The following is a 26,040-nucleotide window of genomic DNA, read 5'->3' as shown; positions in this document are numbered from 1 at the left end:
GCAGCCAGGAGGACAGGGCAGGAGTGGTGCCCTACCTCATGCTCCGCAACTGGGTAGTTCTCTTTTTGCTCTCATGGTGTCAGGAAAAATACATACTTATAAAAAGAAAAATCCCTTACCACTTTCACATTTGCTATTTCTTTCACCTGAAACATATCAGTGCTTTTGCCAGGCCAGCTTCCTATATACAATTCCTATAAGCCACAATTTTACTCAAAGACTCTCTCCCATGGACTACCACAACCCCCAAGATACTTCTGCTACCAACTTTATTACGTCCATGTTAGCTCCTCTTCCTTGGCTTTTCTTGTAGGCGGTCTGGACAAGGACTGTCTATTTTGTGTATTCTACCCAAAACCTAGCAAACAGGTTGGTAGTGATGTTGCAATAGTTAGAAGGGATCCAAAGGAACAGAAAACGATTTATAACATTTTAATGTAAAAACAACCCAGCAGTACTACAAAGGGGTTTTTTTTGGGGGGGGGGGTTGCCCTCATTATCTCCCTTATAGCACAATACCAATTTTAACACTACATTATTTCCTCTATGCTGCTGCCCAGACTATATTTTAAGTAGAAATTTCACCTGGTTTGTTTCTTAGGTCCCTGACCATCTCCTGGTCCATTTGAGGACAAGTTGCTGCCACCACTTTGGTCTTTCTGTGATTCTTTCTTTTGGCCCTCATTCTGCTTCTGTTGCTTATTCTGCTTCTCGGATTTGTTCTCTTTCTCTTTCTTCCTCTTGTCTTTGTCTTCTGCTCCAGTTGCAGAGACTGGTTTATAGTCTGTCCCCGCCAGTGTCTTGTACTGCGCCTTCAACTGAAGCAGCTCTTGCACTGCAGCATCAATCTTATCCTTGGGGAGGACACCATTCCCATGGAAACAGAGGTAACCAAAAAGAAATGAAATAATAGTTAGCCGCATAGAATAGGCAAGGTACATTAATTATACGTACTGGGGGAAACCACAGAATGCATGCTGAAAGGGAGAAATTCAATGAAACTTCTGCAAGCTGTGATTAGTTGTCATATCTGAACCAGCAAAGTAAGATTGGAAAGCAAGTTTTCAATCCTGGTTTGCAAAGCTTGAACCAACTATGCTTTTCTCCTTTCGGAGTCACAGCAAAGTGCAGTTTGGGGAAAAACCACAGTCAATTACTAATCAAGGAGATTTCATGAGAGAGGTAGAAGCACCATCGTTTGGTGTTAGAACTAAAAATACCCAAATGCTTTGAGACATCTGGCGAGAGGCTATAATCAACATAAAAGCAACCCCCGAAGAGTTCTGCAGGTGGAATCCTCACATTCTGCAGCCAAAATAGATGTACTATTTCTTGTTAGGACATGTAACTCAGTAGAATGAAATATAATTTACAGAAAGATTCACACTCGGTGCACAACATCATCAGGAAACAGGATCACTGGTAGGTGTTTGCCCAGCATTTTGGAGAGCTGCTGACAGCTTGAGTAGACAATACCAGTCTAATGGACCACTGGTCTGATTTCCTATTAGGCAACCAGAGTGAGGGGGCAGCCAGACAGCCAGGGATAATGGTTAGTGTTGAACCCTGGGAAACCAGGGTCCAAATCCCTGCTTAGCCATGAAGCTCTCTGAGTGAACCTGGGCCAATGCTGTGGACATTTACTGTGTAAATGATGAAGTAGTATAATGATGAAGTAAGACTGAAACTAAGAAAGGCCCAGGTAGTCTAGCATTCTGTTCTCACAGTGGCCAATCATACATGCCTCTGAAGCCCACAAGGAGGCTCCTTCCTCAATTAGGAATCCAGCAACTGATATTAAGAGGCATAAGGTTCCCATCAGTTTGCGAAGCAGAACAACTATGTCAACATACACAGCCTCATCTTGCAACAGTCTTAGATATATATATATTTAAGTCTAAGATATTTGTGGATTGCATCAAAAGATCACCAGGGGGCTGAATATAGAAAAATAAAGGACAAATGTTGAGTAAGGAGCTGAAGTAAAGATGAGCACTTCAATGAAAGGCAGGAAAAGAAAACTGGAGCGGCTACTTCCCTCAAATGCCTTTTCCTGCCTTTGGCCACAAGGTGGCGATAAATGCCCATGATACTCCTTTCAGAGTGAAAGGAGAATAGGCTGAATTAAGAGAGGACAGGTGCTTTTACTTTTTACAAATGCGGCGAAATTCCAGCAATTTCTCCAGATGCATGCCTGCAGAATACTTGACACTGAAAAGAGACCATCTTGCAATTACAGGTCAGGCTATTAGCATAAATTTTAAGTTAAAAGTAATGTATTGTGTATCCCAGGATCCACTCAAGCACGTTAAACTATTGATAAACAGTATTACCTTTTCTGCTTTCTCTGCTTTCAATTTCCGGACCTCTTCTCCTTGGAGAGCAACCTTGTTAAAGAGAGCTTTTGCTTCTGCAGAGTCAGGGCCACTGGTTTCTGTGCTTGCCGGGTGGTTTAAGGCATGTGCCTGAGGTGCTGGTAACTGTCCTGGCTTATAATCCTGACCAGTCTTTTCTTTATATTCCGCTTTTAGGGAAAGGAGGAGTTTAACAGCTTCATCCACTTTATCCTATGGGAAGTATTATTGGGAGAGCATTCGTGTCACAATTCCAAGAGTTATGTATGTATGTACCTCTAGTTTCCTGCCTGCATATCCAAGGGTATGTTTACAACACCACATGGATCTGCAATAGATTTTATATTGGCAGATTCCTTTCTGCTCCTTTGCTCCCTCAAGATGGCCTTGTTTCCCACACAATGGGATACAGATATATGGAGGGAAAGTATTAGCAGTTACTGAGGGTTGCATCCAATGCTGGGCAACAAAATTTTCACCTTCCTCACCTACTCCCATTTGCCCCCAAAATCTGCTACGGAGGATCTTCCAACCCTCTGGAACTGATTTTGAGGGTCTCCAGGGGCTGCACTGTTGCACAAGCAGAAGTGGGTTGCATGAGTGGAACAACAGCACAATATACAACCTTGACTTCCTGATCCCAAATGAAGTCCCTTGGAAAAACCTCTGCCAAAAATCAGTATCATGCACAGCTGATGAACAGAGGGAAAAACACAGATTTGAAACCACATGCATAATAAAACCGCTATTCTACCTTGGACACCTTTTCGGCTTTGAGTCTCCGTACCAACTCGCCTTGTTCAGATACTTTATTGTACAGAATGTTTCTGTCTACTGGGCTAGAAGATGTCAAACCATTGCAGGACAGAGGAGCAGGATCAGAAGCACAAAGGGACAGGGAGGAGGAAGAAGAGGAGGAGGAGCAGGAGGAGGAAAGAGGAACTGCAGGTGGATGTCCAGGTTTATAATCTTGGCCTGTCTTTTGCTTATATTCTGCTTTTAGAGCAAGAAGCACTTTCACAGCAGCATCTATCTGATCCTGAGGCAGAGAGACAATACAAGAAATGTATCAGTAAGAATGGAAAAGTTTAATGCAAAATTTTCCAATATGAAACTGAAGATTAAGTGGGCTAGTGCAAATGATAAAATGATCAATCTACAAATAAATTTAACTGTCAGCATTGATATTAAAGTTTTGTTTTGCTTGGACAAAAGAATCATCTGTCTTGCATGCAATAAGAGAAAATGAAGAGAAACCAAATATAATTATTGCTTGATACTTTGCAAAAGTAAAAATAAAAATACTAAAAAAATAGAATACTTTTTTTTTAATTTTGTGAATTGCTCAAGGACCTAATAGTGCATCTTAAAAACATAATGTTCAGCACTCTTTCTGCTTTCATGGCCATTATACCTTTGCTGCTTTCTCCGACTTAAGTCTACGAACCACTTCGCCTTGTTCTGCCACTTTGCTGTAAAGAGCTTTGCTGACTACTGGACAGAGGGGCATGGAAGAAGGAAGAGCAGGAGGAGGTGAACTAGGAAGCAAACGCTTTGCTGGGTTTCCAGGTTTGTATTCCTGGCCTGTCTTTTGCTTATATTCTGCTTTCAGAGCTAAAAGCACTTTCACAGCAGCATCTATCTGATCCTACAACAGGAAGCGAAAGAACAGTTAAAAAGAGAGTAAAAGACAGAAAAGCACGTAGCAAAGTAGATACAATTGTTAGGATGCACATGATCAAGTTGACAAAAAGAAAAAATTAATAAGAGGCTCATTAGAACCTATAAATCATCATATGCTCTTCACTTAATGAAGCTATTTGAATGTAACCAACAGCTAAGGTTTTGTTTTGCATAGAGTGCTCATTAACTGAATGTTTATTTGTATGCTATGGGATGGATTCAGGTATGTCATAAGATGGGGTTTGTCAACCTGGGAAGGTAGCCCAGCTAGGAGAAGGGAAACTCTAAACCTCTGCTACCTTGCAAGGTATCTCTAGGAGAAGAAAAGGCTAAGAAGGAGTAAACCCTACACAAATCCAGAATGGAGTCCCTAATACAGATGGATGGTGCCTTGTATGCCTCCTTCCAGCAACTCCTGCAGCCAATCTGGTGCGAAATGTATTGCTCTGCTTTCCTTTGGATCACATCAGTACGGCAGAAAGGGAAGTCTTCTTGTTTGGGCAGCCCAGGATCTCCATAGAAGCGCAAGGTGCAACACACCAGAGCAAGAGAGGGGGGATCGTTCTTGTCTGGCAAGCTGCAATGCTTGTGCAGACGGAATGTTCATCATAGTGCAACACTGATCTCCACCCCATCCAGAAAATTGGTGCAATTCCCACTTTCACATAGTTCAAGTTAAAAAAAATTCTTTTCTGCCCTGCCAGACCTATGTTTATAACCCCCCCCCCCAATTTCTCCTGTTCTCTTAAGGTTAGTGGTAGTCCTGCCCAAGGAGTTCTTCTTTGTCTATCTACTTTTATAAATAACAGAAAAGCCAGATCTATCATCCATCTGATAAAAGGTTGCAACCACCACTTCTCAATTCCTTCTTATCCAGGCTTATTCTTCAAACACTAACCTTGGGTACTTTTTCTGCTTTTAGCTTTCGAACCACTTCCCCTTGCTCAGCTACTTTATCATAAAGAGACTTGCTGTCTAGATGGGTGGCAGTGGCGGCCTCACACTTGGAAGGCTGGGCCTGAACTACAGCGACTGGAGGATTCCCAGGCTTGTAGTCTTGACCCGTCTTCTCCTTGTATTCTGCTTTCAAGGCTAGCAGCTGTTTCACGGCAGCATCAACTTCTTCCTTTGCTGCTTTCTTTGATTTCAATTCTCGAACTGCATCTCCTTGGGCAGACACCTTGCTGTAAAGAGCCAAGTGGTCTTGGACTGCAGCAGGGGCTGTAGCATGAGAAGCATCAGCCACAAGTGGGGCAGATTGTCCTTTCGGCGCAGTACTAGCCTTGGAAAAGAAGAATAAATACATGTTTTTTACAATGACTCAAACTGGATGGAAGACAATTAGAACAGTACTGATGAAATCTTGCTGTTTCAAGTAGTACCTCAGCAAATTTGGTCAGGGCACTTCGATATGCAAAGGGATACTACAAATGTCTCTTTCATCCTCCACCCGCCCAGAACAGGATAGCATTGAATGTTTGCAAAGGGGGATACAACTGAAAATAACTAAAATAGTATACTTTAATGAATCAACTTTGGTTAGCATAAATGTTACCCAAGTCTGATTACTAGTTCTGTGCTGTTTAAAACCTGGAACACTTTTATAGCAGTGTAGTTTTCCAAACACTTGACCATCTTCACTGCCCTCATCTGAACCCATCCCAATTTGTCTATATCCTTCTTCAAGGGTGGGGGTCAGCACTGGACACGGTACTCCAGATGAGCTGAGACCAGCACGGAATAAAGAGGAAGTGTTACTTCTCATGACTTGGAAACCATGCTTCTATTAAAGCAGTGTAAAACTGCATCAGTCTTTTTTGCAGTCAGGTAAGATTGCTCACTCATGTTCAGTTTCTGATGATGATGATTTATATGATAAGACTATAATCGTGGAGTTCTTTTTATATGTGCTGCTGTCAAGCCAGGTTTCCTCCATTCTACACCTGTTCTACAGTTATGCCAGGCATCCCAAACATCCTTCTTACTAACAATCAAAATATACTAGGTTTTCTTACCTCTTTCTTTGCTGTTTCTGCCTTGGTTTTCTCCTTAGATCCAGATGTTGGCATTTCTTTTGTATGCCCATCAGGGATATAAATCAAAATGCATGGAGCTTCTTTACAGCTGTATGGGCTACAAAGATTACATCAAATGGTTTTTTCCCCACGATTATCTCCCATTGATTGGCATAATATAGAAAATGTGTATATGACACTTCTAAAATACAAGCATCTAAATTCCAATGTGAGAAAGTGTTAAGCGTGAGCTCAATTTCCCGGCTACGTTAATGGGATATGTAACCTAATCCTATGCATACTTGCCAGGCAAATCTCCTATGGTTCAGTAGGACTTAAAAGGTAAAGGGACCCCTGACCATTAGGTCGTTGTGGACAACTCTGGGGTTGCGGCGCTCATCTCGCTTTACTGGCCGAGGAAGCCGGCGTACAGCTTCCGGGTCATGTGGCCAGCATGACTAAGCTGCTTCTGGTGAAACCAGAGCAGCGCACGGAAACACTGTTTACCTTCCCGACGGAGCAGTACCTATTTATCTACTTGCACTTTGACGTGCTTTTGAACTGCTAGGTTGGCAGGAGCTGGGACCGAGCAACGGGAGCTCACCCCGTCGCGGGGATTCGAACTGCTGACCTTCTGATCGGCAAGCCCTCCTGTCAGTGGGACTTACTCCCAGGTAAAGGTGTGCTACGGTGTATTGCTTAGATCTATTTAGTTCTTTTCACACTGATTGTAATTTTATAAATATCAAAAGAACAAGTATATGTATAAAAATAAATGCACATATAAAAACTGTAAAAATAGTAATACCCCCAGCTGGACAAACTCGTAGTTTATTTCAGCATCAATATCTGCTTGCTGTTTGTAGTCTTGCTGCTCTCCTAATGTTATCTGTCTAGTCAAATACTATCCAATCTGAGGTGTTTCCAAAGCTTTTGAACCTCTGGTAAAACAGGTTTCTTATTTACAGCATTTTCCCCAGTTATCCACCATTTCACAAAGGGCCAAGTGCCATGGGAAGCCAGTATAAGAGGAGAAAAATGTGTCCATTGCCAAGGAAACCAGAATGATGCTCCTGTGCCCCAAACCCAATTATGCTTAGTTGAGCGGCTGGGGCCCAAAGTGGATGAGATGCGTATCCTACTGAAACGAATGCAGTGCAGATGGTCAACCTCTGCATTCCAATGCACAGCTGTCACTCTGCACTGCCCTATTTTCAGTGGGATGCACCCCTAGATGCATATCCAAAACATCCATCTCCATCCAGTCTGGCATAGCGATGAGTGCTGAGAGCTGGATTAGGCTGAAGAGTGGTGACTTTCAGCACAATATGATATGCCAGAGAGTAATGGCTTAGTTGCCTGAGGATAGCAGGATGTATTTCCTAGTTTTTTCCATGCAGTGCCAACATATCAGGGGTTCGATGGCTGTCAACCAAAAAAAGTCCAACTATTGTGGTGGAATGTCAAGCCTCATGAAAATTCGGTGCAGCAATAGTAGTATGCTAAAATGGAGTTAGGAGTATAATAATAATAATGGATAGATAAAACCTTTACATTTTGTTCATGGTTCAACAAATGAGGGTGGATGTGGAATATACAGCCTGATATTACAGAGAACAGGCTGCCTTGCCATTCAGTTTGTTCAAGAAGACACACAAGAGCTACACACACAAACTTTTCTAATCATTCTGCTCCAAAGGCACTCCTCTTTATACTTTTGCAAAATGCATTCCACAAGCCTCTAATTTTGTATCTACATGGACTCCTGGCAAAGAGGAACGTTTAGAATATGAGTATAAATATGTGAATTTGTGCTATGAAACACTCCAATGGCCATAAGATGCTTATCTAATTCTACGGCAGAGTATTCCAAATAGATAAACAAAAGGGATGAGTTTCCAGTTGCTCACCTAATAGGCTCATATGGCTGATCACAAATATAAAAGCCTCTTCTCTGAATCTGTATTATATCTCCTTTTTTCAGGTCTCTAAGGCAAGGATCGCCTAACATCAATTCTTCTTGCTGTAAACAGGTTAAAAATCAAGTCAGCATTACGTCCCATGAACAACATAGTGCATGTTCTAAGAACTAGTGTAGTGCATTGTAAGGGTGAGGCTAGCCCAGGAGGAAAGAAACATCTTGCTGAATACTGAAAACCCCCAATTTACAATATGGTAACTCATTTGGAGAGCCGATATCCAAAAGGAAGAAAAGCAGGTACACAACCAATATGGTATAGTGCAGGCATCCCCAAACTTTGGCCCTCCAGATGTTTTGGGACAACAACTCCCATCATCCCTGACCACTGGTCCTCTTAGCTAGGGATCATGGGAGTTGTAGGCCAAAACATCTGGAGGGCCAAAGTTTGGGGATGCCTGGTATAGTGGCTAGAGTGTCAGATTTTGATAAGGAAGACTCAAGTTCAAATATTCTCTCCACCACAAAGCTTACTGTGTGATTTTGAGGGCTAGTCACAATCACTCAACCTAAGCTAATTTGCAGGTTTACTGTGGCAGGGGGGGAAAGTCCAGGGGGAGGGAGTGGGGAGACTATAGGCCACCCTGAGCTCCATGGAGTAAGAGAGAAAATTTTTAAAATGTATTAATAGGTGACATGTTGCAAGCTACCTTGCTATTTCTGTTGACATACTGCTTGAAATCTTCCTCTTTGCCCAGGACAGGTTTGGTAATCAAGTGTTCATAGTTGACACAGACAGTAGGGATGGGAGGAGCACGAGGAGTTTCTGCCAACCAGGTGATCTTAGCAGTTTTTTTGTAGTCCTTATTCTCCAAATTTAGTTTAGCATCAATGGATGTGATTTTCCCAGTGGAGTTCCTACACAGAAGCAGAACACACTGTGATTAAATAGTGCAAATAAATGACTGGTATAGTATCTAGGTTATATCAGTGGCATGCAGATTAACTTGCTTTGCATAGAGAAGTTTAAAGCCTCTACCATCACATTCAACAGTCAAGCTACACTTGGCTGGATCTATTGTGAGATGTCACTTCAACTTACGCAATTTCTGCTTGCTGCCCCGCAGTTGCAGCTCCCTTGCAGCATGTCCTAACAATCCCTTGAACCCCCAAGAGCAGCTTCTGGAGGTGCAGAAGGTTGCAATCGGATGGGGGAGACAGATAACGGAACTGTGCTTGCAAGTGGTAACAGCCCCATCCATTAAATACTTTTCTTCAATGTTTAAAATGCCAGACTTCTGTTCCCAATAACATTCTCGACGATGGAATTCAACATCCCAGCTTGTTTCAAGATCCAGAAACTTACTTGTGTATTTTGGTGACGATTATGTTGCCCCAATTAATAAACGTAACCATCTCTCCTTCTGCCAATGTCTCTGCATCTGCGCCTTCAACCAGCACTTTGGGACTGTACCATACAGGCTTCAACCCAACCTCAGCATTCTGCATGTTAACGAGAGAGAAAAGAACTTGCCCAGATGCTTGGTTAAGGCTGCAATCCTAACACGTGCCTGACAATAAGCCCCACTTACTCATAGAACTTACTTCTGAGTAGACATGGTTAGGGCTGCACTGCAGGTTTTTGCTTTAGACAGATTATAACACACCAATCCATCCTAGAATATACAAATGCTGAGCTTTGCAGGAGAGTTTGCCATTCATGTGAATTCTTCTTTGGATTGCAATGAGATTGTTCAAACTATGGACTGGTCCATCCTACTTGCCTGGGGAGGCAGAACTGCTATGCTCAAGCCAGAAAGGCCAAAGATGTAAGGAGGGTGCACTTTCCCATTTCCCTCCTCTGCCGATAGGTCTGTGAGGAGTACCAGAGCTTACAGGGTTAACAGCTCTGAGGAAGTGACAGTCCTGTTCCTTGGGGTGTGTTCACTATGCTGTGTAATGTGAACAGTTTCAGTTTTGAGTTACCTACGGAGAGTCACCCTGCCTGGTCTCTCTCCAGGTTCCTGTCGCTGTAAATAAAGCTTCTTAGATTAGATTTGAAACTGTCCGTGTCCGTGCCTTATTATCCTGCAGACACACACTTCACGCTGTGAAGAGACTCTGCTAATTCCGGGAGGCACAGTGAGAGGTGTAGCAGAGAAACACAGGGAAGCCTGCTGGACGTCATTCATCTCCAGGTAATTCTCATCACATTATGGCCAGGTTCAACGCCATAACACAACAAGGTCCCCAAGCTCCAGGGCTGGCATAGTGTTCTCCCTGGTCCATCCCAACTCTAAAATAAAAACAAATTTCTCCCAAGAACTTTCCCAGAGTGCCCAAGAGCACATGACGTCACCTTGCACCCCCATTTTACTCTTTCATTAGCTCTGCCATCCATGAGCTAACTAATCTTACTTTTCCTTTGTTACATTTTGGGAGTGTGGAAGAATGGTTTCAGGCAAACGTGGAAATACTACACAAGTTCTCTGTTTTAACTATCTAGGTTACAGTGTCTCTTAAAACAAAACAACTAACAAGCAAACCTTTGGATGCTTGGCGACTTCTTTCATCTCTTCTTGAGCTTCAGGAACATTTACTGTGACTACTTCATTCTTCAGCAAAGCGGTGTAGCGAGGTGCCACAGGATCTATAACCTACATACCAAGAATAACCAAAAATAATCACATCTATTCAGTACTCCCAGAACAGATTTCTTAAAAAAAAAATCAGAGTCAGAGTTATGTGAACTAAAAAGTGTATGCATCATTTAGGAATATTAACTGGTATTCTTTGTGTTACTGCATCTTTGGTCAATAAGAAAAGAGGAACTCAAAATCCACAAGAGTTACACACTCTCATGGCCTTTCACACACAAAAATAGATACCTCTGGTTTAGAAATCATCTAAAACTTTACATATATATTAGAGGGCAATAAATGTCATAGCCCTGGGCATAAAGCAAGTAAAATCCTAGTACTCGCATTACCTGTGTAGATTACAGGTAACTCCGAATGTTGGCTTAAGTCTTACAGGATAAGCCAATGTATGCATCCTAGAAAGGAAACCCTACTTGAGTTTCAATGTAGCTTATTTCTAAGTAAACATGTGTAAGAGTGAAGCCTTAGTGCGCAATTATGCTGAACTCATGGGATCAGTTTTTAAAAGAACAATAGATTTCACCCGTAGTCATTATGAACACAGGACACAATTCCATAATTTCACTTTTTCCCCCTGTGAATTTCTTCCGTGAAGTATGTTTTCCGGCATCACCATTATTCAACAAAAGCCAGGAGCAGCCACATGGCAGGGCAGGGGGCATGGAGTCTCTCTCCCAAGAGCAGTATCACTACTACTTACTAGGATGGGGCGGGAGCAAGCGGGTGGCATGGCTGTGGTAAGGTTGGGACAGTGTGGGTGTGCCGACAGAGTCAATCTGGTACTCCCAACTGGTGCTCCTGAGCAACCCTGGCCTCATTGTCACACTTCCGCATCAAGCTGCAGCAACACCTGCTGTTGGGAAGGTGGCTCCATGCCCCACCCCCACCCCACCGACTGCCCCTAACAACAGCGTTAGATCACTATAATAAGGCAACATCACAGCAATGAACTCAAGAACAGCTTCTCCTCTCTTGCATTACTGACAAAATAGTTTTCTACTCTATTCACAACTCAAACAGAACTGCCTCCTAGCTATTTTTGCTTCTGCTTTTACTGCACTCGCTTCTTTATCGGTTTAGGCTTTTCAGTCTCTCTTACAAGGCCTTGCTACTTTGTACTAGCTGGAGGTATTAAGGCTAGTAAAGGAATGGAGAAATGATGTACACATGTACAAAACTAACTTATCTGGGAGAGAGAAATCTGAAGGCAGTATTTATTTATTTTTAGGTTACATGTGAAAACAGCGACTTCTAAGGAAATAGCCTATATTCTGCTTTCCCAAATGCTAGGGCCAGGAGTACAATAGTGTTGCAGGAGAAAATTAACTAAGACAGGTTTCGTACCTGAAGTGAAACAACGTACACACCTCTACTGATATGGATGCTAACTAGCTGAAGTACTTGAAACACACATCACTCCTATTTTCACCTATCAATAAGAAACACAAGGAAATTATTGACACCCTGGATCTGGGCACCCCAGGAGTCTAAATTCAATAATCTGACTTTGGATTAGATCCAGGTATCAGCAACACTTGTGTTACTTTTTAGCAGGTGTGCAGAGGTATAAATTATTTTCTTATCAGTCTTCACAAAAAAAGCAAAACTTTAACTGCCCCACAGCTAACCAGCGCAGTTTGTTGACTGCACTAACAAACAGAGGTTCTTTGGGTATTCTTGAATTGCTTTTCACTAGTGAGCTACTGACTCATTATTTTTGCTTTCTCAGTAGCTCAATACTTGGTCCTACAAACTAATTCAATGCCTTCGCTTTCACTCTTGCCCCAGGGTGAATGCATGAGGCAGCATACAGTGCCAAGAAGTGAACAACAACTTAAATTTAAGGCCGATGGTATTTATAAATTTGTTTGATGCACTAGTGTCCATCTATGCAGCAACAAAAAGAACCAATTGATAATCCCTCATATAAAATAAAGAGAACAAATGAAAAGGGCTTTAGGAGAATACAAGACACATGCCAGGCAAGCAAATACTTAGTTCTGGGGCAAGCCTCCTTGAAAACAAGCAAAAATACAGACTCAAGTTAAAAGAATAAGAACAGCCAGAGTTGTGCAGACAGACACAAACAGTTCGCCTTATTATAGTGTCCAAGCATCTGCTGCCAAAGAAGCAACTAACCATGTCAAGATGCAGTATTCCTTATTTGATGCTAAATTAAGACACATCAGAAGAGCTTTACTTGTTGTCTGAGAGAGAAAACGTTAACGCCTTCAGTACACTGCAGAAAGGCAGTATGTCCAGCATTGTAAATTAAAAGTGACACTTTCTTCTCCGTTGAGAAATTCAGGCTCAGATCATTATTTTCCCTTTTGAACAGGAATAATGCATTTTAAGATGGAAAGACACAGCTCATTATGTAAGCAAACGTGGTTGTGCTATGAGAAGTTGCACAGTGATGGCTTATGCTATGTATGCTTACAATACTGTAAGCTATATGCTAAGGCAGAAAAAGCGTTAAGTAATACCTTCTTACAGATAGCTCGCAGCTTGAAAGCAGAAAAATGAAATGCAGAATTTTCATCAGAGTTTATATTAGCAAAATATCATTATCTCCCACACAATTCAAGAACAACAATTCAGTATCAGATTGGCAAAAGTCAGCAAGATTAGTGTTAGCCCTGGTTAGCAAGAGGGGACATTCCATTTTCCTGAAGATGAGGAGCAAGGTGATGCAACATACTGCATTCGCTAGTCTTTGAAGAGCATTCCAAAGAATGCTGGGTTCACAACCAGCACAAGAGAGCAGGTGTCAATCAGAAATGTCATCAGATCAAAAGGGAGGAGCATGTACCTTTTTGTTAAATGACCATATTTTATCCCACTCCATGTTTACAACTGATCGAGAGGAGCCCTGTAAAATATAACGGGAAGAGGGGGATAGGAGAAAGAAAGGCCATAAATCTTGATTGTGTATTTGTTATTGCATTTTGAATTACACCTTATTTACTTTGACCATTCTCTTCCACAACATTAGTTCTTTACAAAAATAAACATCCTTCCTCAGGACTAGAAATAAGTGTCTTGCTGGGGGTGAGGGTGGGAGGAATCCATCAATAATCAATCTTTTTTGTTGCAATATAGGGGTGATCTTCTTTAACACACTATGCTTTCTTAAAAGTTTCAGGTATAAGTCTGAGGGTAAATTAAAGATGGATCAATTGTCCAGTTAGATGTTGAACATGCTATAGTTATTTGATGTATTGATGTTATTTTGCAAATGTTAATATGCTGTATCAACTTCTTTAAATTATAATCCTATGGTCCCTGATAGAGTATCTCAGAGAATGAGTGGTCCATGTTTCACAGTAAGATTGGTAGTTCTATGGGAGCTATAGCCCAATAACATGTAAAAGGCTACCCATGGATTGGACAACTGCACAATCCAAGTCACAAGAGGAAGACTTTCCTGGTGTTCTTGAAAGAAGGAATTGTCTATAAAATAACTAGATCTACAAAGAGACTCCAGCTGAAGGGAGAGTAGAAATGCAACCACCTACCTGTGCAGCAATAAACTGCTTCAGTCCTTCAACTGTCATGCCTCTTCTTAGGACACCACGCACAGTTGGGAATCTTGGGTCATCCCTAATAGAAAAGAATTTCTGCTTAATTTAACAATGCAAAACTTGTGACAATTTCAAAAAGCCTATGTATAGGGTTGAATAAACTTGGAAGAGAGGATACTTAAAATGCTCTTTTTATTTTGGCTCTCCAACACCCTGCACATCTTTCTTTTATCCTGCAAAAGCTGCGATATCGATTTTGAGGAATTCATAGGATCTGCTTTATTCTTGGGTCTTTTTCCCAAGAACAGAAAGCATCACATAAGCACAGATCAATCTAAGGACCAGAAGAGTGTTTGCTGGAAATGTTTACTGGAAACGATACAATGTATCACTATATCTGAAAGCAACAGTAACAGTAATTTTTCAACAAACATAAGTAATGCATGCATTGTGCCATTGATTTCTTATATAATTACATAGTTACCTAAGGCATGTTATTAACATTCATACCAAACTTTTTGAGACTTTAACTCTCTTATTTTTGGAGATTTCTACTCATTTTGCTTAATTGATATGCGGCAAAAAGTTGGCAACAATGACACTTTAATGGAATGAGCATCCTTCCAATAATATTTTTTGGGTATACAAATGACGTGAAGAAAAACTCAATCTGGTTAACCTGGTTAATGTAGTACTAATAATTGTGCAGGTGGCCATGGAAAAGCAAATTAATCCACCACTCCTTTTGCATGGTTTTTGTTACTATTAGGTAGATTTCTGCCACATTCTGTTCCCCAAGTTTGAAACCTCAGTTGAAAAGAAAAGATTACATTAAAAGAAGAGTGCGGGGAGACCCACACACTTTTCCTACTTTGAACCTACATATTCAAACATTGCTCATCACAAAACTGAGCACAAAACTCCACCCCCATCGTTCTGCCCGCACCCTGAGGTCCAGCACCGATGGCCTTCTGGCAGTTCCCTCGCTGTGAGAAGCCAAGTTACAGGGAACCAGGCAGAGGGCCTTCTCAGTAGTGGCACCCGCCCTGTGGAACGCCCTCCCACCAGATGCCAAAGAGAAAAACAACTACCAGACTTTTAGAAGACATCTGAAGGCAGCCCTGTTTAGGGAAGCTTTTAATGTTTGACGGGCTTTTGTATTTTAATATTTTGTTGGAAGCCGTCCAGAGTGGCTGGGGAAACCCCGCCAGATGGGCGGGGTATAAAGAATAAATTGTTGTTGTTGTTGTTGTTATTATAATTATTATTATTATTATTATTAAAGCCAATAATTCTGAACAATGATTATCTGAGTTTGAAAGTCTAATACAGTTAAGAAAAGTTGTTGGATAAAAAGACTGAGGGTATTTAAAATATATTGACTAACACAATATCTAGAAGTTGTAAACCTGTAATTTCTTCATTCTTTGGAGTAAATTTGGAAATTAAAAAAATAAAGCCACACCAACTTATTTTTAGTGTAAGATACTGCTTATAAAAAATTATCTATACACTGATTACATTGCAAAACAAATGTGAACATGTATAAACACCTGCAATTCCTACCAAGTTTAACTCCTTTAACATACCAGCCATCCACTAGCCCTTCGTTGACAAACCAAGTGAGCTTCCTTTTAGACAATACAGTGTTGTTGAGGTTTAAGCGGCTGTACTCCCAGATATATGGTTTTCTTATTTCCAAGGCTTCAATAATCCAATAGAACTGTTCATCTCTGTCATGATATTCTGTTGTTCTTAATGCATGAGTGACACCTTCAATACTGTCAACTATGGGACAGGCAAAATCATACGTGGGATAAATACTGAAACATAAGAAAAAATGCAAGTAAGCTTCATGTGCACATTGAAAGTGTTGAGCACTGCACACACTATTAATAAATTTATTAAGCAATCTCTAAAGCAACAGAAAGATTTAGCTTGTTGTGGTGACTACTGTTAATGAAAGAGGAAGAGCTTTCCACTTTCTTCAAACCAAGCTCAAACACTATACTGTACAGTTGTACCTTTGTTCTCAAACACCTTGTGACTCGAACATTTTTGGCTCCTGAACACCTCAAAACCAGAAGTGTTCCAGTTTGCAAATGTTTTTGGAAGCCAAACGTTCGATGCGGCTTCCGATTGAGTGCAGGAAGTTCCTGCAGCCAATCACAAGCCGCACCTTGGTTTTCGAATGTTTTCGGAAGTTAAACAGACTTCCGGAATGGATTCTGTTCCAGAACCAAGGTATGTCTGTACTCACTATAGGTACTGTGCTTGTGCTGTAATGTTCTGTTAAATATATAACAGAAGCAAAACTTTAACGTTACAGCACAAACACAGTAGTTATAGTGAGTGAGCTAGTTCCACAGTAATTATAAGAAATGAGCTAGTTCCAGGAACTGCTTTTCCAGAATGAAAAAGTGAAAGAGAAAGTAGGAACGTTTTTCTTTTGAGCTCACTGATAGTAGAGGATTGAGCCCAGCTGTAAAAATTAAATGTTAGTTCATAAAGCAAGCTTCTTTGGAGCAAAAAATTAATAGGGTAGAACCCCATTATTATCAGCAAATACCTTTTTACTGAGATAATAAGAATGTGGGGGGAGCATGGGGCCACCTGCAAGGAAGAATACTTAACATCTTCCATGGCTTCTAATCCCAGCAAACACCCACCCACCCTGTGCTTTTTCCCATTTCACTTCCCATTGCAGATTTGGGAAGGAGTAGAAAGAGATTAAAAGGAGGAAGGAAGGGTTAAGAAACTGCTCTCTAATTCTCCCTGGAAAGTGCATGCCCAGTCCACAGTAGTAGTAGGATGGAATCCCCTCAAAATGTTATCTCTGCTCAAGGTTTTAATCAGACAAAGCTATGCTGGCAAGGGCAGAAGCTGCTGTGAAAAGGTTTTTCATAGCACTGTTGGGATTGCATCAGGCAAAGGAAAACACAACGTAATTTGATAAAGGGCCAAAGATAAATACATCAATTCAATGGCCCCATCCACACCTAATGAGAAACCATAGCTAAAATTTAAGAATGGCTTAGCAAGAATGTACAATGTGCTGGGTAACACTTCAAAAGTTCACGCGTCACTCCTCCCCTGGTCTTTCCTTCAGCATGCTGTGGAGGAAAGAAACCAGGAGATGGCTTGGCATGACATGTGAAACAGCTCTTGTGGTTTGTTAAGAGAGAAACAAACCACGAGTGCTGGTTTGCAGGTAATGACGAACCAGCATCTGATTTGTTTCCTTCCCTGTGCACTGAAAGAAGGACTGGGAGAGTCTCTCATTCTGCAACTGAGAGTACAGTAGCCTGAAGCCCACTACTAATCTCACTGTAAGTGAGTAATCTCATTAAGTGAATTGCAATTCCCATTTCTCAACACATACTTGTACTTATTCCCTGTTCGTGGATGTGGCTGGTTTTTGCAACGATAAAGAGTTGGGTCCCTCATACATCCATTGTTACTACTCATGTCGATTTTTGCTCGTAGACAGCAGGTCTGCCCATATTCCGTTCCCTTTTTCATTTCCTCCCACATTTTGAAGTTCTTCTCAACAGCTATAAAACGGCAAAATTGAGTTCAGATTTAATAACCCAGCTCTGATACTATGAAATATTATTTACCAAAAGTGAGACACCTCCAACAAGAACGGAGCTAAAACTGACAGCAACTCTAGTCTAGCAGGTATTTTGGCAATGACTTTAACTAAAGGGTTTAACATTTTCTCATCTGAAATTCCATTGATTGATTTAGCTACTATTGTCTCTCTTGACTGGCAGCATCTCTCCAGGATCTCAGGCAGAGGTCTTTCCCAGATCTACAACATAATAACATTTTAACTAGATATGCATAAAATTAACTAGATCATCTTTTGAGGGCCATTTTTGTGTGCCTCCTCCACGAGAAGTCCAGAGGGTGGCAATACAATGGGCCTTTTCTGCAGTGGCTCCCCATTTGTGGGTGGTCTCCTGAGGGAGACTCCCCCGGTGCCTTCATTACCTATCTTCATATGTAATCAGCCTTGGGCTGATTAGCATTCTATGTCCTTCTAAATGTGTTGGTGGGAAGGGGGGGTTATTGATTTGTTATTGTTATGTATTTTGGGTTCTCATTTTGTATTTTTATGTTGTGAACTATCCTGTGATCTTTGGATGAAGGGTGGTATTCAAATTTAATAAATGATGATGATGATGATAACAACAACAATAGTAACAATTACTAAGCAACTAATTAACAGAGCAAATAGAGATGGAAGCCAGACAAAGCATCTTACAGTTATTTCTGTGCTTGGACTCTGTTCTTTGCTCTCGTTCCATTTTCATTTGTTCTGCTGGCGTATCATCCACATAAGCCTTCCCTTCATGAATGAGCTTCTCAGCATATTTCATTATTGTTTCAAAATGATCCGAAGTGTAGGTGAATTGGTCCGGTTTGATGTGCAGCATTGCAACATCTTCCAAGATAACCTGAAGATATAAATGTTCAAAGGATTAACTTGATATACAAAAATCCTAGTATTAAGTCTTCTCACTGACAGAGCTTGCCTTTTTCACCTGATCTGTATTTTCACCTGATCCAATAGGTCTTTGGGGATTTGTGGTTGCTTAAAGAGCTCCACAAAAGAATTTTGATATCTTACTATGTCAATTTAGTTTTTTGTAAATGCTTTATTTATCCAAAGAATAATAATTTTTGCATTTCTGTATTGTGCATGAGGATATCCCAGATCTCACTGGCAATTTCAACCTCTTGGTACCTTCCGATACCATTAACCACTGTTTCCTTCTGAACAGGTCATCTTAGGTGGGAACCAGAGCCATCAAAGTGAACAACAAGACCCTCAGTGCAATTATAGCAAGGCCACTTGGCTTTTTAGCGCTTTTAACACATTTATATTGTGGTAAGTCAATGAGAGGTTCATTTGCTATCAATGTGGTCTTTTAAAAAACATTTTTAGAAGCCCAGCTTCACAATGAATCAGGCTCTGTACTAATGTTTTTTTTCATAGTTAGCACTGTAAATCAAATAAATCCGTAAGGAAGAGTTCTTTTCCAGCTTTGTTCATATTTTATTCCAGTGCAATGAGCTCTTTGTTGTTTCATCCCACCTCACCCAAGGTAACTTCTGAAAGCCTAGAAGCACAGGGGTGAGGCCAAACAGCTAACAGTCTGCTGAAAAGCAAGGACAACGTTTGGGTGGGAAAGGCTTAGCTCAGCCCCAGGCTATTAATAAAGCACCTGTGTGAATGATATCCTTTGTGTTATTGTGAGGTGTCCCCACCCACTCTACAGTTAACAAACAGAACTGTACAGAAATCAAACAATCAGAGACCCATAATGAGATATCATTATGAAAAGATACCTTTTCAAAATCTTCTTTTTCTTTTTCTGGATTTGTATCATCAAACCTCATGATCAGTTTACCCTTGAAGTTGACCTGGTAGTGCTGATTCAACAGAGCAGCTTTTGCATGACCAATATGCAAGTATCTAGACAGAAAATAATGTCAAGAAGAAGAAAATGTTGGATAAAAGTGAAAAATAGAGCACACCAAAGGAAGAGGCAAAATATTAGTATTTCCCTCTTTTAATTGTCACTGTAAAGTATGTTTTGTTTAACATAAAAAACAACTTAAAGCTTTTTCTTTCAGTCATAACTTTATAGCCTCTTGAGAAGAGAATCCAATTGTTTTTGGACTTACCTAAGCCAAAGTTAATGTTTCAAGTCAATGGCTTAGGTATTGTACCTGCACACATCACCACTCATTTTTTTAAAGTACATTTTATATCACTTTCAAGACAAATGCCTACCACAATACTCAATAACTGAGTTGGCAAAAACTTTTCTATAGCCTGATCATCACCACAAAAAAGCTCAAAAAAGTGCAAGAGACTCCAGTAGGAAGGAAGCAGGGAAAGGAAAGTCCTGGTGCCTAAGTGGAGCTCCACTCACAGTTCTTTGGATACAGGCCTATGTAAGCTAAAATTTTCACAGATAAAACACAAATATTGTGAATCTTTACGTTTTCTAATTAAGAGAAATGTGAGCTAACAGAAATCTTGCAGGACATTGAGGGTCCCCCCCTCACCAGGACAGAATGAGACGGGGAATCTAACTTTCAAAATATAAAAAAATTCCTTCCAGCAGCACCTTAGAGACGAACTAAGTTTGTCATTGGTATGAGCTTTTGTGTGCATTCACACTTCTTCAGATTTTGTGTGCATGCACAGGAAAGTTCATACCAATGGCAAACTTAGTTGGTCTCTAAGGTGCTGCTGGAAAGATTTTTTTCATTTTGTTTCGACTACGTCAGACCAACACCTACCTGTTTCAAAATATACTTTACTTTCCTTCATGTTTGGCACATACATTTTCAGTTACATGAGAAGGGCATTTAAAGATAAGTAGTTTCATACAAAAGTAATTTTAAAGTAACATAGTTTTAAAATTCTCCTTTCCTTATGAAAATTACAAGAGAAAATCCATTCTCTATTTTTCACACTGCGAAATGAGTGTGGGTTTAAAAGCCCTTACACATACCAACTTACAAATGTCAACTTACCCACTTGCCTCAGGAGGAAATCTAACAATGACTTTTCCCATCTCTGCTCCAGGGAGTTCAACAAATTTCCCAACATCTTGCTTCTTCTCTGCTGCCTTAAAATTAAAACAATGAATGAAATTATTAAATCACAAACTGAGCAAAGAAACACAGAGACTTTTATTATGAAAACTAAGTTAGCAGTAACAACTGAGCGACTAAATAATTATCTGAGATGGGCTCTTTTAACACATCCAGCACATGGGCTGGATCCAGAGAAAAGGCGGCTGGCAGAAGAGGATTTTTCTGCCACCTCATTTCCCTGGCAGCTCTTTCCCCCCTACCCTTGTGCCCCCAGCATCTAGAACAAACTAAGGCCCGGGGGCCAATCGCCTTCTAAATCTGGCCTGCGGACGGTCCGGGAATTAGCATGTTTTTACATGAGTAGAATGTGTCATTTTATTTAAAATGCATCTCTGGGTTATTTGTGGGGCATAGGAATTCGTTCTTTTTTCCCAAAATATAGTCCGGCCCCCCACAAGGTCTGAGGGACAGTGGACCAGCCCCCTGCTGAAAAGGTTTGCTGACCCCTGATCTAGAACTTTCCAGTATTATCTTTCTGTTACTGAACAGACAGCAGTGGGCAGCAGGGAGAAGTAGTGGTGATTATCTGACCTCCCATTACAACACTGCACTTACCAGGGGTGAGGCAGCAGAAAGGTTGGCGCAGTGCAAATGCAGCAAAGAAGTCAATCCAGAGCTCCTGCTGGTGAGTTTGCACCATGCTGACCTCCCTACCCATCCCAGCAAGCACAGTGAAGTCAGTGACAGGAGGTCAGATAAGTGTCCCTGTCCTGTCCCACTGATTGCTACTGTGAGCAAATCCCTAAGCTGAAACATGACAAGGTTGTTAGAGTGGCACCACTATATCAGTTAAAGCTTGCATCTTAACAGTTCAATTCTAAACTGAATATGCTTGTTTCTTTAACTTGCTTTTTATTGTACTTTGAGCACTACATCCAATATAGGCTAGATTGCATAGAAAGATAACAACTGCTGTTAGCTGTGCTGGTCTACTAGAAAAAAATCTAAAAGCAACAGTGGTGCGATACCTTTTATAAGGACCAACCGAAAAGTCACAAAGTAATGAGCAAGCATTTAATTTCCTCCCATTCTTCTTTTGAAAACTGGGCTAACAACACTGCTGATTCAGATCTTTTGCGTCTCAGATGTGCAGCAGCCCATTGTGACCTTTTCTGCTCAGCACTTTGCAGATAAAATCATTTACATCTACCCTTAGCTAGATGACAGAACTCTGGTAGAATATGAGCCAGAAATGCCTAATCAGCAAAAAGCTTACCATTTTAGTCTTTGGAATAGCAGCTCCCACAGTCCACCTGGAACCTACTGACTGGAAAACAGGCTGTGTTTCAAGAAAGTTGTACCAGCGTTTTACATGAACTGGAGCTTTACCATGAGGTAACAGCTCTTGCCCTGCATTGTTGCCTATTGGGGGGGAAAGCTATGTTTTATTACAGATTAGGAAGCAGACAGTTTAGCAAGATTTCTCACTGACATGATTCACACCAAAAATCAGCACAGATCAATATTGGAAGCTCAGCTATGAGAACACACCACTAGAAAAAAAATCAAATTCTATGCTTTAATTTTAGTGAGGGCACAGAATAGAGGCATTCACTGAGCTGTTCAGGTGTACAGGTCTCCTCAAACATATGAAATTTTGGAAAAAGTGATATGCACATTACAAAATAATTCACTGGCAAAAATAGTAAAAACACAGTTGGAAAAGCTGTTTAAACAATAATGTAACACAGGGGTAGGCAACCTAAGGCCCGTGGGCCAGATGCGGCCCAATCGCCTTCTCAATCCGGCCCGTGGGCGGTCCAGGAATCAGCATGTTTTTACATGAGTAGAATGTGTCCTTTTATTTAAAATGCATCTCTGGGTTATTTGTGGGGCCTGCTTGGTGTTTTTACATGAGTAGAATGTGTGCTTTTATTTAAAATGCATCTCTGAGTTATTTGTGGGGCATAGGAATTCGTTCATCTTTTCCCGAAAAAAATATAGTCTGAGGGACGGTGGACCGGCCCACAGCTGAAAAAGGTTGCTGACCCCTGACAGATCTGTAGATTTCATGGGTTGCAGCCTTCCATGAATAGAGTTACTTTCATTCATATAACAAAAATGAGGTATGCAACCTATTATGCTGCAGAATTTAATTCATGCAAAACATTATATGTTATTTAATCTGACATTTATATCTAACTCTTCAATCCTAAACGTGCTTCCAGAGCAGCTATTAATTAAAACAATATATTTAAAACAGCCATTACATTAAAACAATAAAATTACAGAACACCTCCCACAGCAAAAAGAAGAAATACATCTGGTCTCACTAAATTTACTAGTACTGGTATGTAAAAATAAGAAGAGAATTCTTTGGATTTTAACTTCAAAAGATATTAACACTTTGGTGAATGCAATGCATAAATGAGTAGTTATCAAGGTACTGCAATTTTAACACATTTTCTATATTATTTACCTTTTAGTGTTGCCCAGACACTGAAATCTGCAAGACTCAAAGAGTTCCCAACCAAATAAGTTCTCAGAGAAAGGCAGTTATTGAGCTCTTGAATTGCCGAAGCAAAACTGGTGGAAGAAGACAACTTTGTGGTGCTGAACTCCATCCAATGGTCAATCTTTGGAAAAGAAGGGAGTTGTTTTTGCTTAAATATTATGTAACAAGTTATATAAAAGTGTTGCTTTTTTACTCAGTTTTACTCAATATACAGTAGATCTACTGAAAACCAACTATTGGTCTCAGCCACTCAGTCTGCTGGAGCCTATCTTCGCAGTCAGGGAAGGTCCCTAACTCACTTAGGGTTTGAGACTCATTGGCTACTCTCATCTGGTTTAGCCAGCCAGTTGAAGCCATTCCTGGGGTGTGGCTGCTGTCACATCCTGACAGCTTCTAGGAACCACATGGGAGAACTGAGTGCAGGATAGGGACCAAGGGTGGAGAAACTACCCCAGAAGAAGCAAGACCAGTCCCCCATAGTGGGTACTATGCCTCCCACACTAAAACCAGCACACATTGAGCTTTTCCTAGTAGGTAATTAACAGCTAGTGAAATTCTTTCAACGGTGGAGTAATATGTTGGTGATATCCTGTTCCAAGAAGGAGTCAAGGCACCACATTTTGCATCATTTTCAAGGGCAGCCGCACCAAACATGCAATGCAGTTCACTAATTTAAGTGGGATTACTTTGAACTAAAACTTAGTTGATTACCACCCATTGCCGTTAGGAAAATATTAAAAGAACTGAAGTACACAGCCTACACATCATTCAATTAATAACACTCTGCAACATTTAAGGTATTAATCAAATAGCAGGGGGAATAATCAATAGGCAATCTCAAATATAAGCAACTGATTCATACCTCAGTATGTTCCAGCAAATTAGAGCCATATAATCCAGCAGATGTGGCAATTCTAGCCAGATAGCGAGCTATGGAATTCACATCTGTAAATGTAACCTGACTATTTAAAAGGGGGGGGAGAAAGAACTTTGCATGAGCTTCTCCAGACTGAAATAGAATTGCATTAGGATGGATCATAAAAGCAGCATAGCAAGTTATTTTAAATGAACTAATGGGCATTCTACCAAATAATAAAGAAAATCAATTAAGTGCCTGTCCCCTTTTAGACTTTTATAATTTGCTGCACTACTCTAATTCTTGTTACTTGAGGAGAAAAACCATAGGAAGTTTGATGGTGTTCAATCAACTAATATATATATATATATATTATATATATATACTATATATACGCTCAGGGCAATCTTAATTTTTATTATTCTGAACTTAAATACTAGCATTTTTCTACTTGGAATGAAGAGAGGCAGGTGTTGCTCATCTCTGGTCCATGCTTCTTGATGGGGAAGCTGCCCCTGCATCTACATTATTCATAACTAGCTCATAGAAATGAGCGAACCAGTGTCAGCCCCTTCACTTTGAATATGAAGAAGGGATAAAGAGTGGTGAAACAGCCAGTATGTTTACCAAACTAAATTGAGATAACCAATTACAATGACATATTGTTTGGGGGAGGAAGGGAGAAGATGGGAAGTGAAATACAAATTACACATCTGATTTAAATCAATTAGTTTACATTTTAGTTGTCAGGTGCTAAAACAGATAAAAAATAGATTCTAAGCCTAATAAAGATAGCAAAAACAAAAAAAATTACAAACAGGAGAATTCCTAAATTAATTTCATTAATACAGTAATACCACTCCAAACTCAGTTCAACGAAGAACTGAAGAAGCTCGCCAAAAGTGTAAGAAAGTGTCTTTTACATAAAAATAAAAAGTAGCAATAAAAAGTGCAGTATGTGAATATATACAAATACATATAATGGCTTTATAATACAAAAGATAGAGGTTAAACAGAAGCAAAGAAGTGAGATGGCTAAATATTCATCCCACAAGCAACCATTAAATTATATTACCCTGTCTTCTGCCCTCCACTTAACAGCATAAATATATAAATTGACTTTTAAAAGCACTAATGGCAAAGATACAAGGCACTTACTCAGATACCCGTAGGATGTTCTCTTTGCCTTCTTCAACTGAAATGTTAACATGATCCTTCACATGTTCTGCAGTAAGCAAGGCTCCTAAAATACCATATTTGTTGATTAAAAGAGGAAATATTTCATAATCATATTTTTGGAAGGGATTGAGATTAAACTCAACACTTCCCTCATCACTTGAATACCGATACACTTAGGAAAGAAATCAGTTTATTCCTGTTGCCTATTTTTCCTGGCAGCAATTAGGTTTGAAGAGAAGGGGGAAAGCCTTGACTAGTTTACAGTAATGACCTCAGTAGGGAATGGCTGTAAATTCACTAACCAGCACTATCTCAAAATTCAAAGTGCTGCACCATAACACTATACTAAATGCATGATCCAAACAAATCTTCACCTTTAAGCCCTGCTGATTTCAATAGGAGCAGGTGAAACCTAAACCTAAAACAGTTTTTCAGTTTGTCTGGAATACACACTAACAGTTCTAAACTTCCAAGGGCTGCTGTTAAGGTCACATCTGTCTAAAATTTTTGGATACTTGGATTTTAAGCACTCCCGTGGCAGCTATAAGTGACAAGAACTGCTTGCAGGTGAGTAGAAGAGGGATGAAGTTTCCTATTGCTCCTCCCAAGCAAGCAGCCAGAGGGAAGCCCCTCCTTCACAATCAGCTAGAAATGCAGAGGGTTGCTGCAGGAGGCAATGCACTCTGTCACTACTAGCCCACAGCAAGATAGTAAA

General features: G+C 40.4%; 1 protein-coding gene across 3 annotated transcripts in view; it reads right to left on the bottom strand.

Annotated features, from left to right (window-relative positions):
• The window catches only part of EPRS1 (glutamyl-prolyl-tRNA synthetase 1), a 39,417-nt gene that overhangs the window by 11,484 nt on the left and 1,893 nt on the right, over nucleotides 1-26,040 (bottom strand). The window contains exons 1-22 of one of the 3 annotated variants that reach the window (XM_088666679.1): nucleotides 25,700-25,875; nucleotides 25,305-25,389; nucleotides 24,153-24,252; nucleotides 23,255-23,411; nucleotides 22,052-22,197; nucleotides 20,713-20,807; nucleotides 19,513-19,639; nucleotides 18,425-18,617; nucleotides 17,537-17,708; nucleotides 15,744-15,977; nucleotides 14,149-14,233; nucleotides 13,443-13,502; nucleotides 10,517-10,627; nucleotides 9,337-9,473; nucleotides 8,681-8,888; nucleotides 7,963-8,075; nucleotides 6,053-6,170; nucleotides 4,936-5,319; nucleotides 3,769-4,002; nucleotides 3,109-3,393; nucleotides 2,334-2,567; nucleotides 586-854 (exon numbers count right to left, since the gene is read on the bottom strand). In XM_088666679.1, the coding sequence (XP_088522805.1) occupies nucleotides 586-854; nucleotides 2,334-2,567; nucleotides 3,109-3,393; nucleotides 3,769-4,002; nucleotides 4,936-5,319; nucleotides 6,053-6,170; nucleotides 7,963-8,075; nucleotides 8,681-8,888; nucleotides 9,337-9,473; nucleotides 10,517-10,627; nucleotides 13,443-13,502; nucleotides 14,149-14,233; nucleotides 15,744-15,977; nucleotides 17,537-17,708; nucleotides 18,425-18,617; nucleotides 19,513-19,639; nucleotides 20,713-20,807; nucleotides 22,052-22,197; nucleotides 23,255-23,399 (3,350 nt within the window). In that variant the 5' untranslated portion in view covers nucleotides 23,400-23,411; nucleotides 24,153-24,252; nucleotides 25,305-25,389; nucleotides 25,700-25,875. Of the gene's footprint in view, nucleotides 1-585; nucleotides 855-2,333; nucleotides 2,568-3,108; nucleotides 3,394-3,768; nucleotides 4,003-4,935; nucleotides 5,320-6,052; nucleotides 6,171-7,962; nucleotides 8,076-8,680; nucleotides 8,889-9,336; nucleotides 9,474-10,516; nucleotides 10,628-13,442; nucleotides 13,503-14,148; nucleotides 14,234-15,743; nucleotides 15,978-17,536; nucleotides 17,709-18,424; nucleotides 18,618-19,512; nucleotides 19,640-20,712; nucleotides 20,808-22,051; nucleotides 22,198-23,254; nucleotides 23,412-24,152; nucleotides 24,253-25,304; nucleotides 25,390-25,699; nucleotides 25,876-26,040 lie in introns of those variants that run through there. The other 2 variants (XM_035111361.3, XM_035111363.3) reach the window with 2 other exon arrangements.

Source organism: Zootoca vivipara, chromosome 3 (assembly GCF_965207765.1).
Source record: "Zootoca vivipara chromosome 3, rZooViv2.hap1.1, whole genome shotgun sequence".
Taxonomy (NCBI): Eukaryota; Metazoa; Chordata; class Lepidosauria; order Squamata; family Lacertidae; genus Zootoca; species Zootoca vivipara.
Note: the sequence above shows the minus strand (reverse complement) of the source record. Positions and strands in the feature narration are given on the sequence as shown.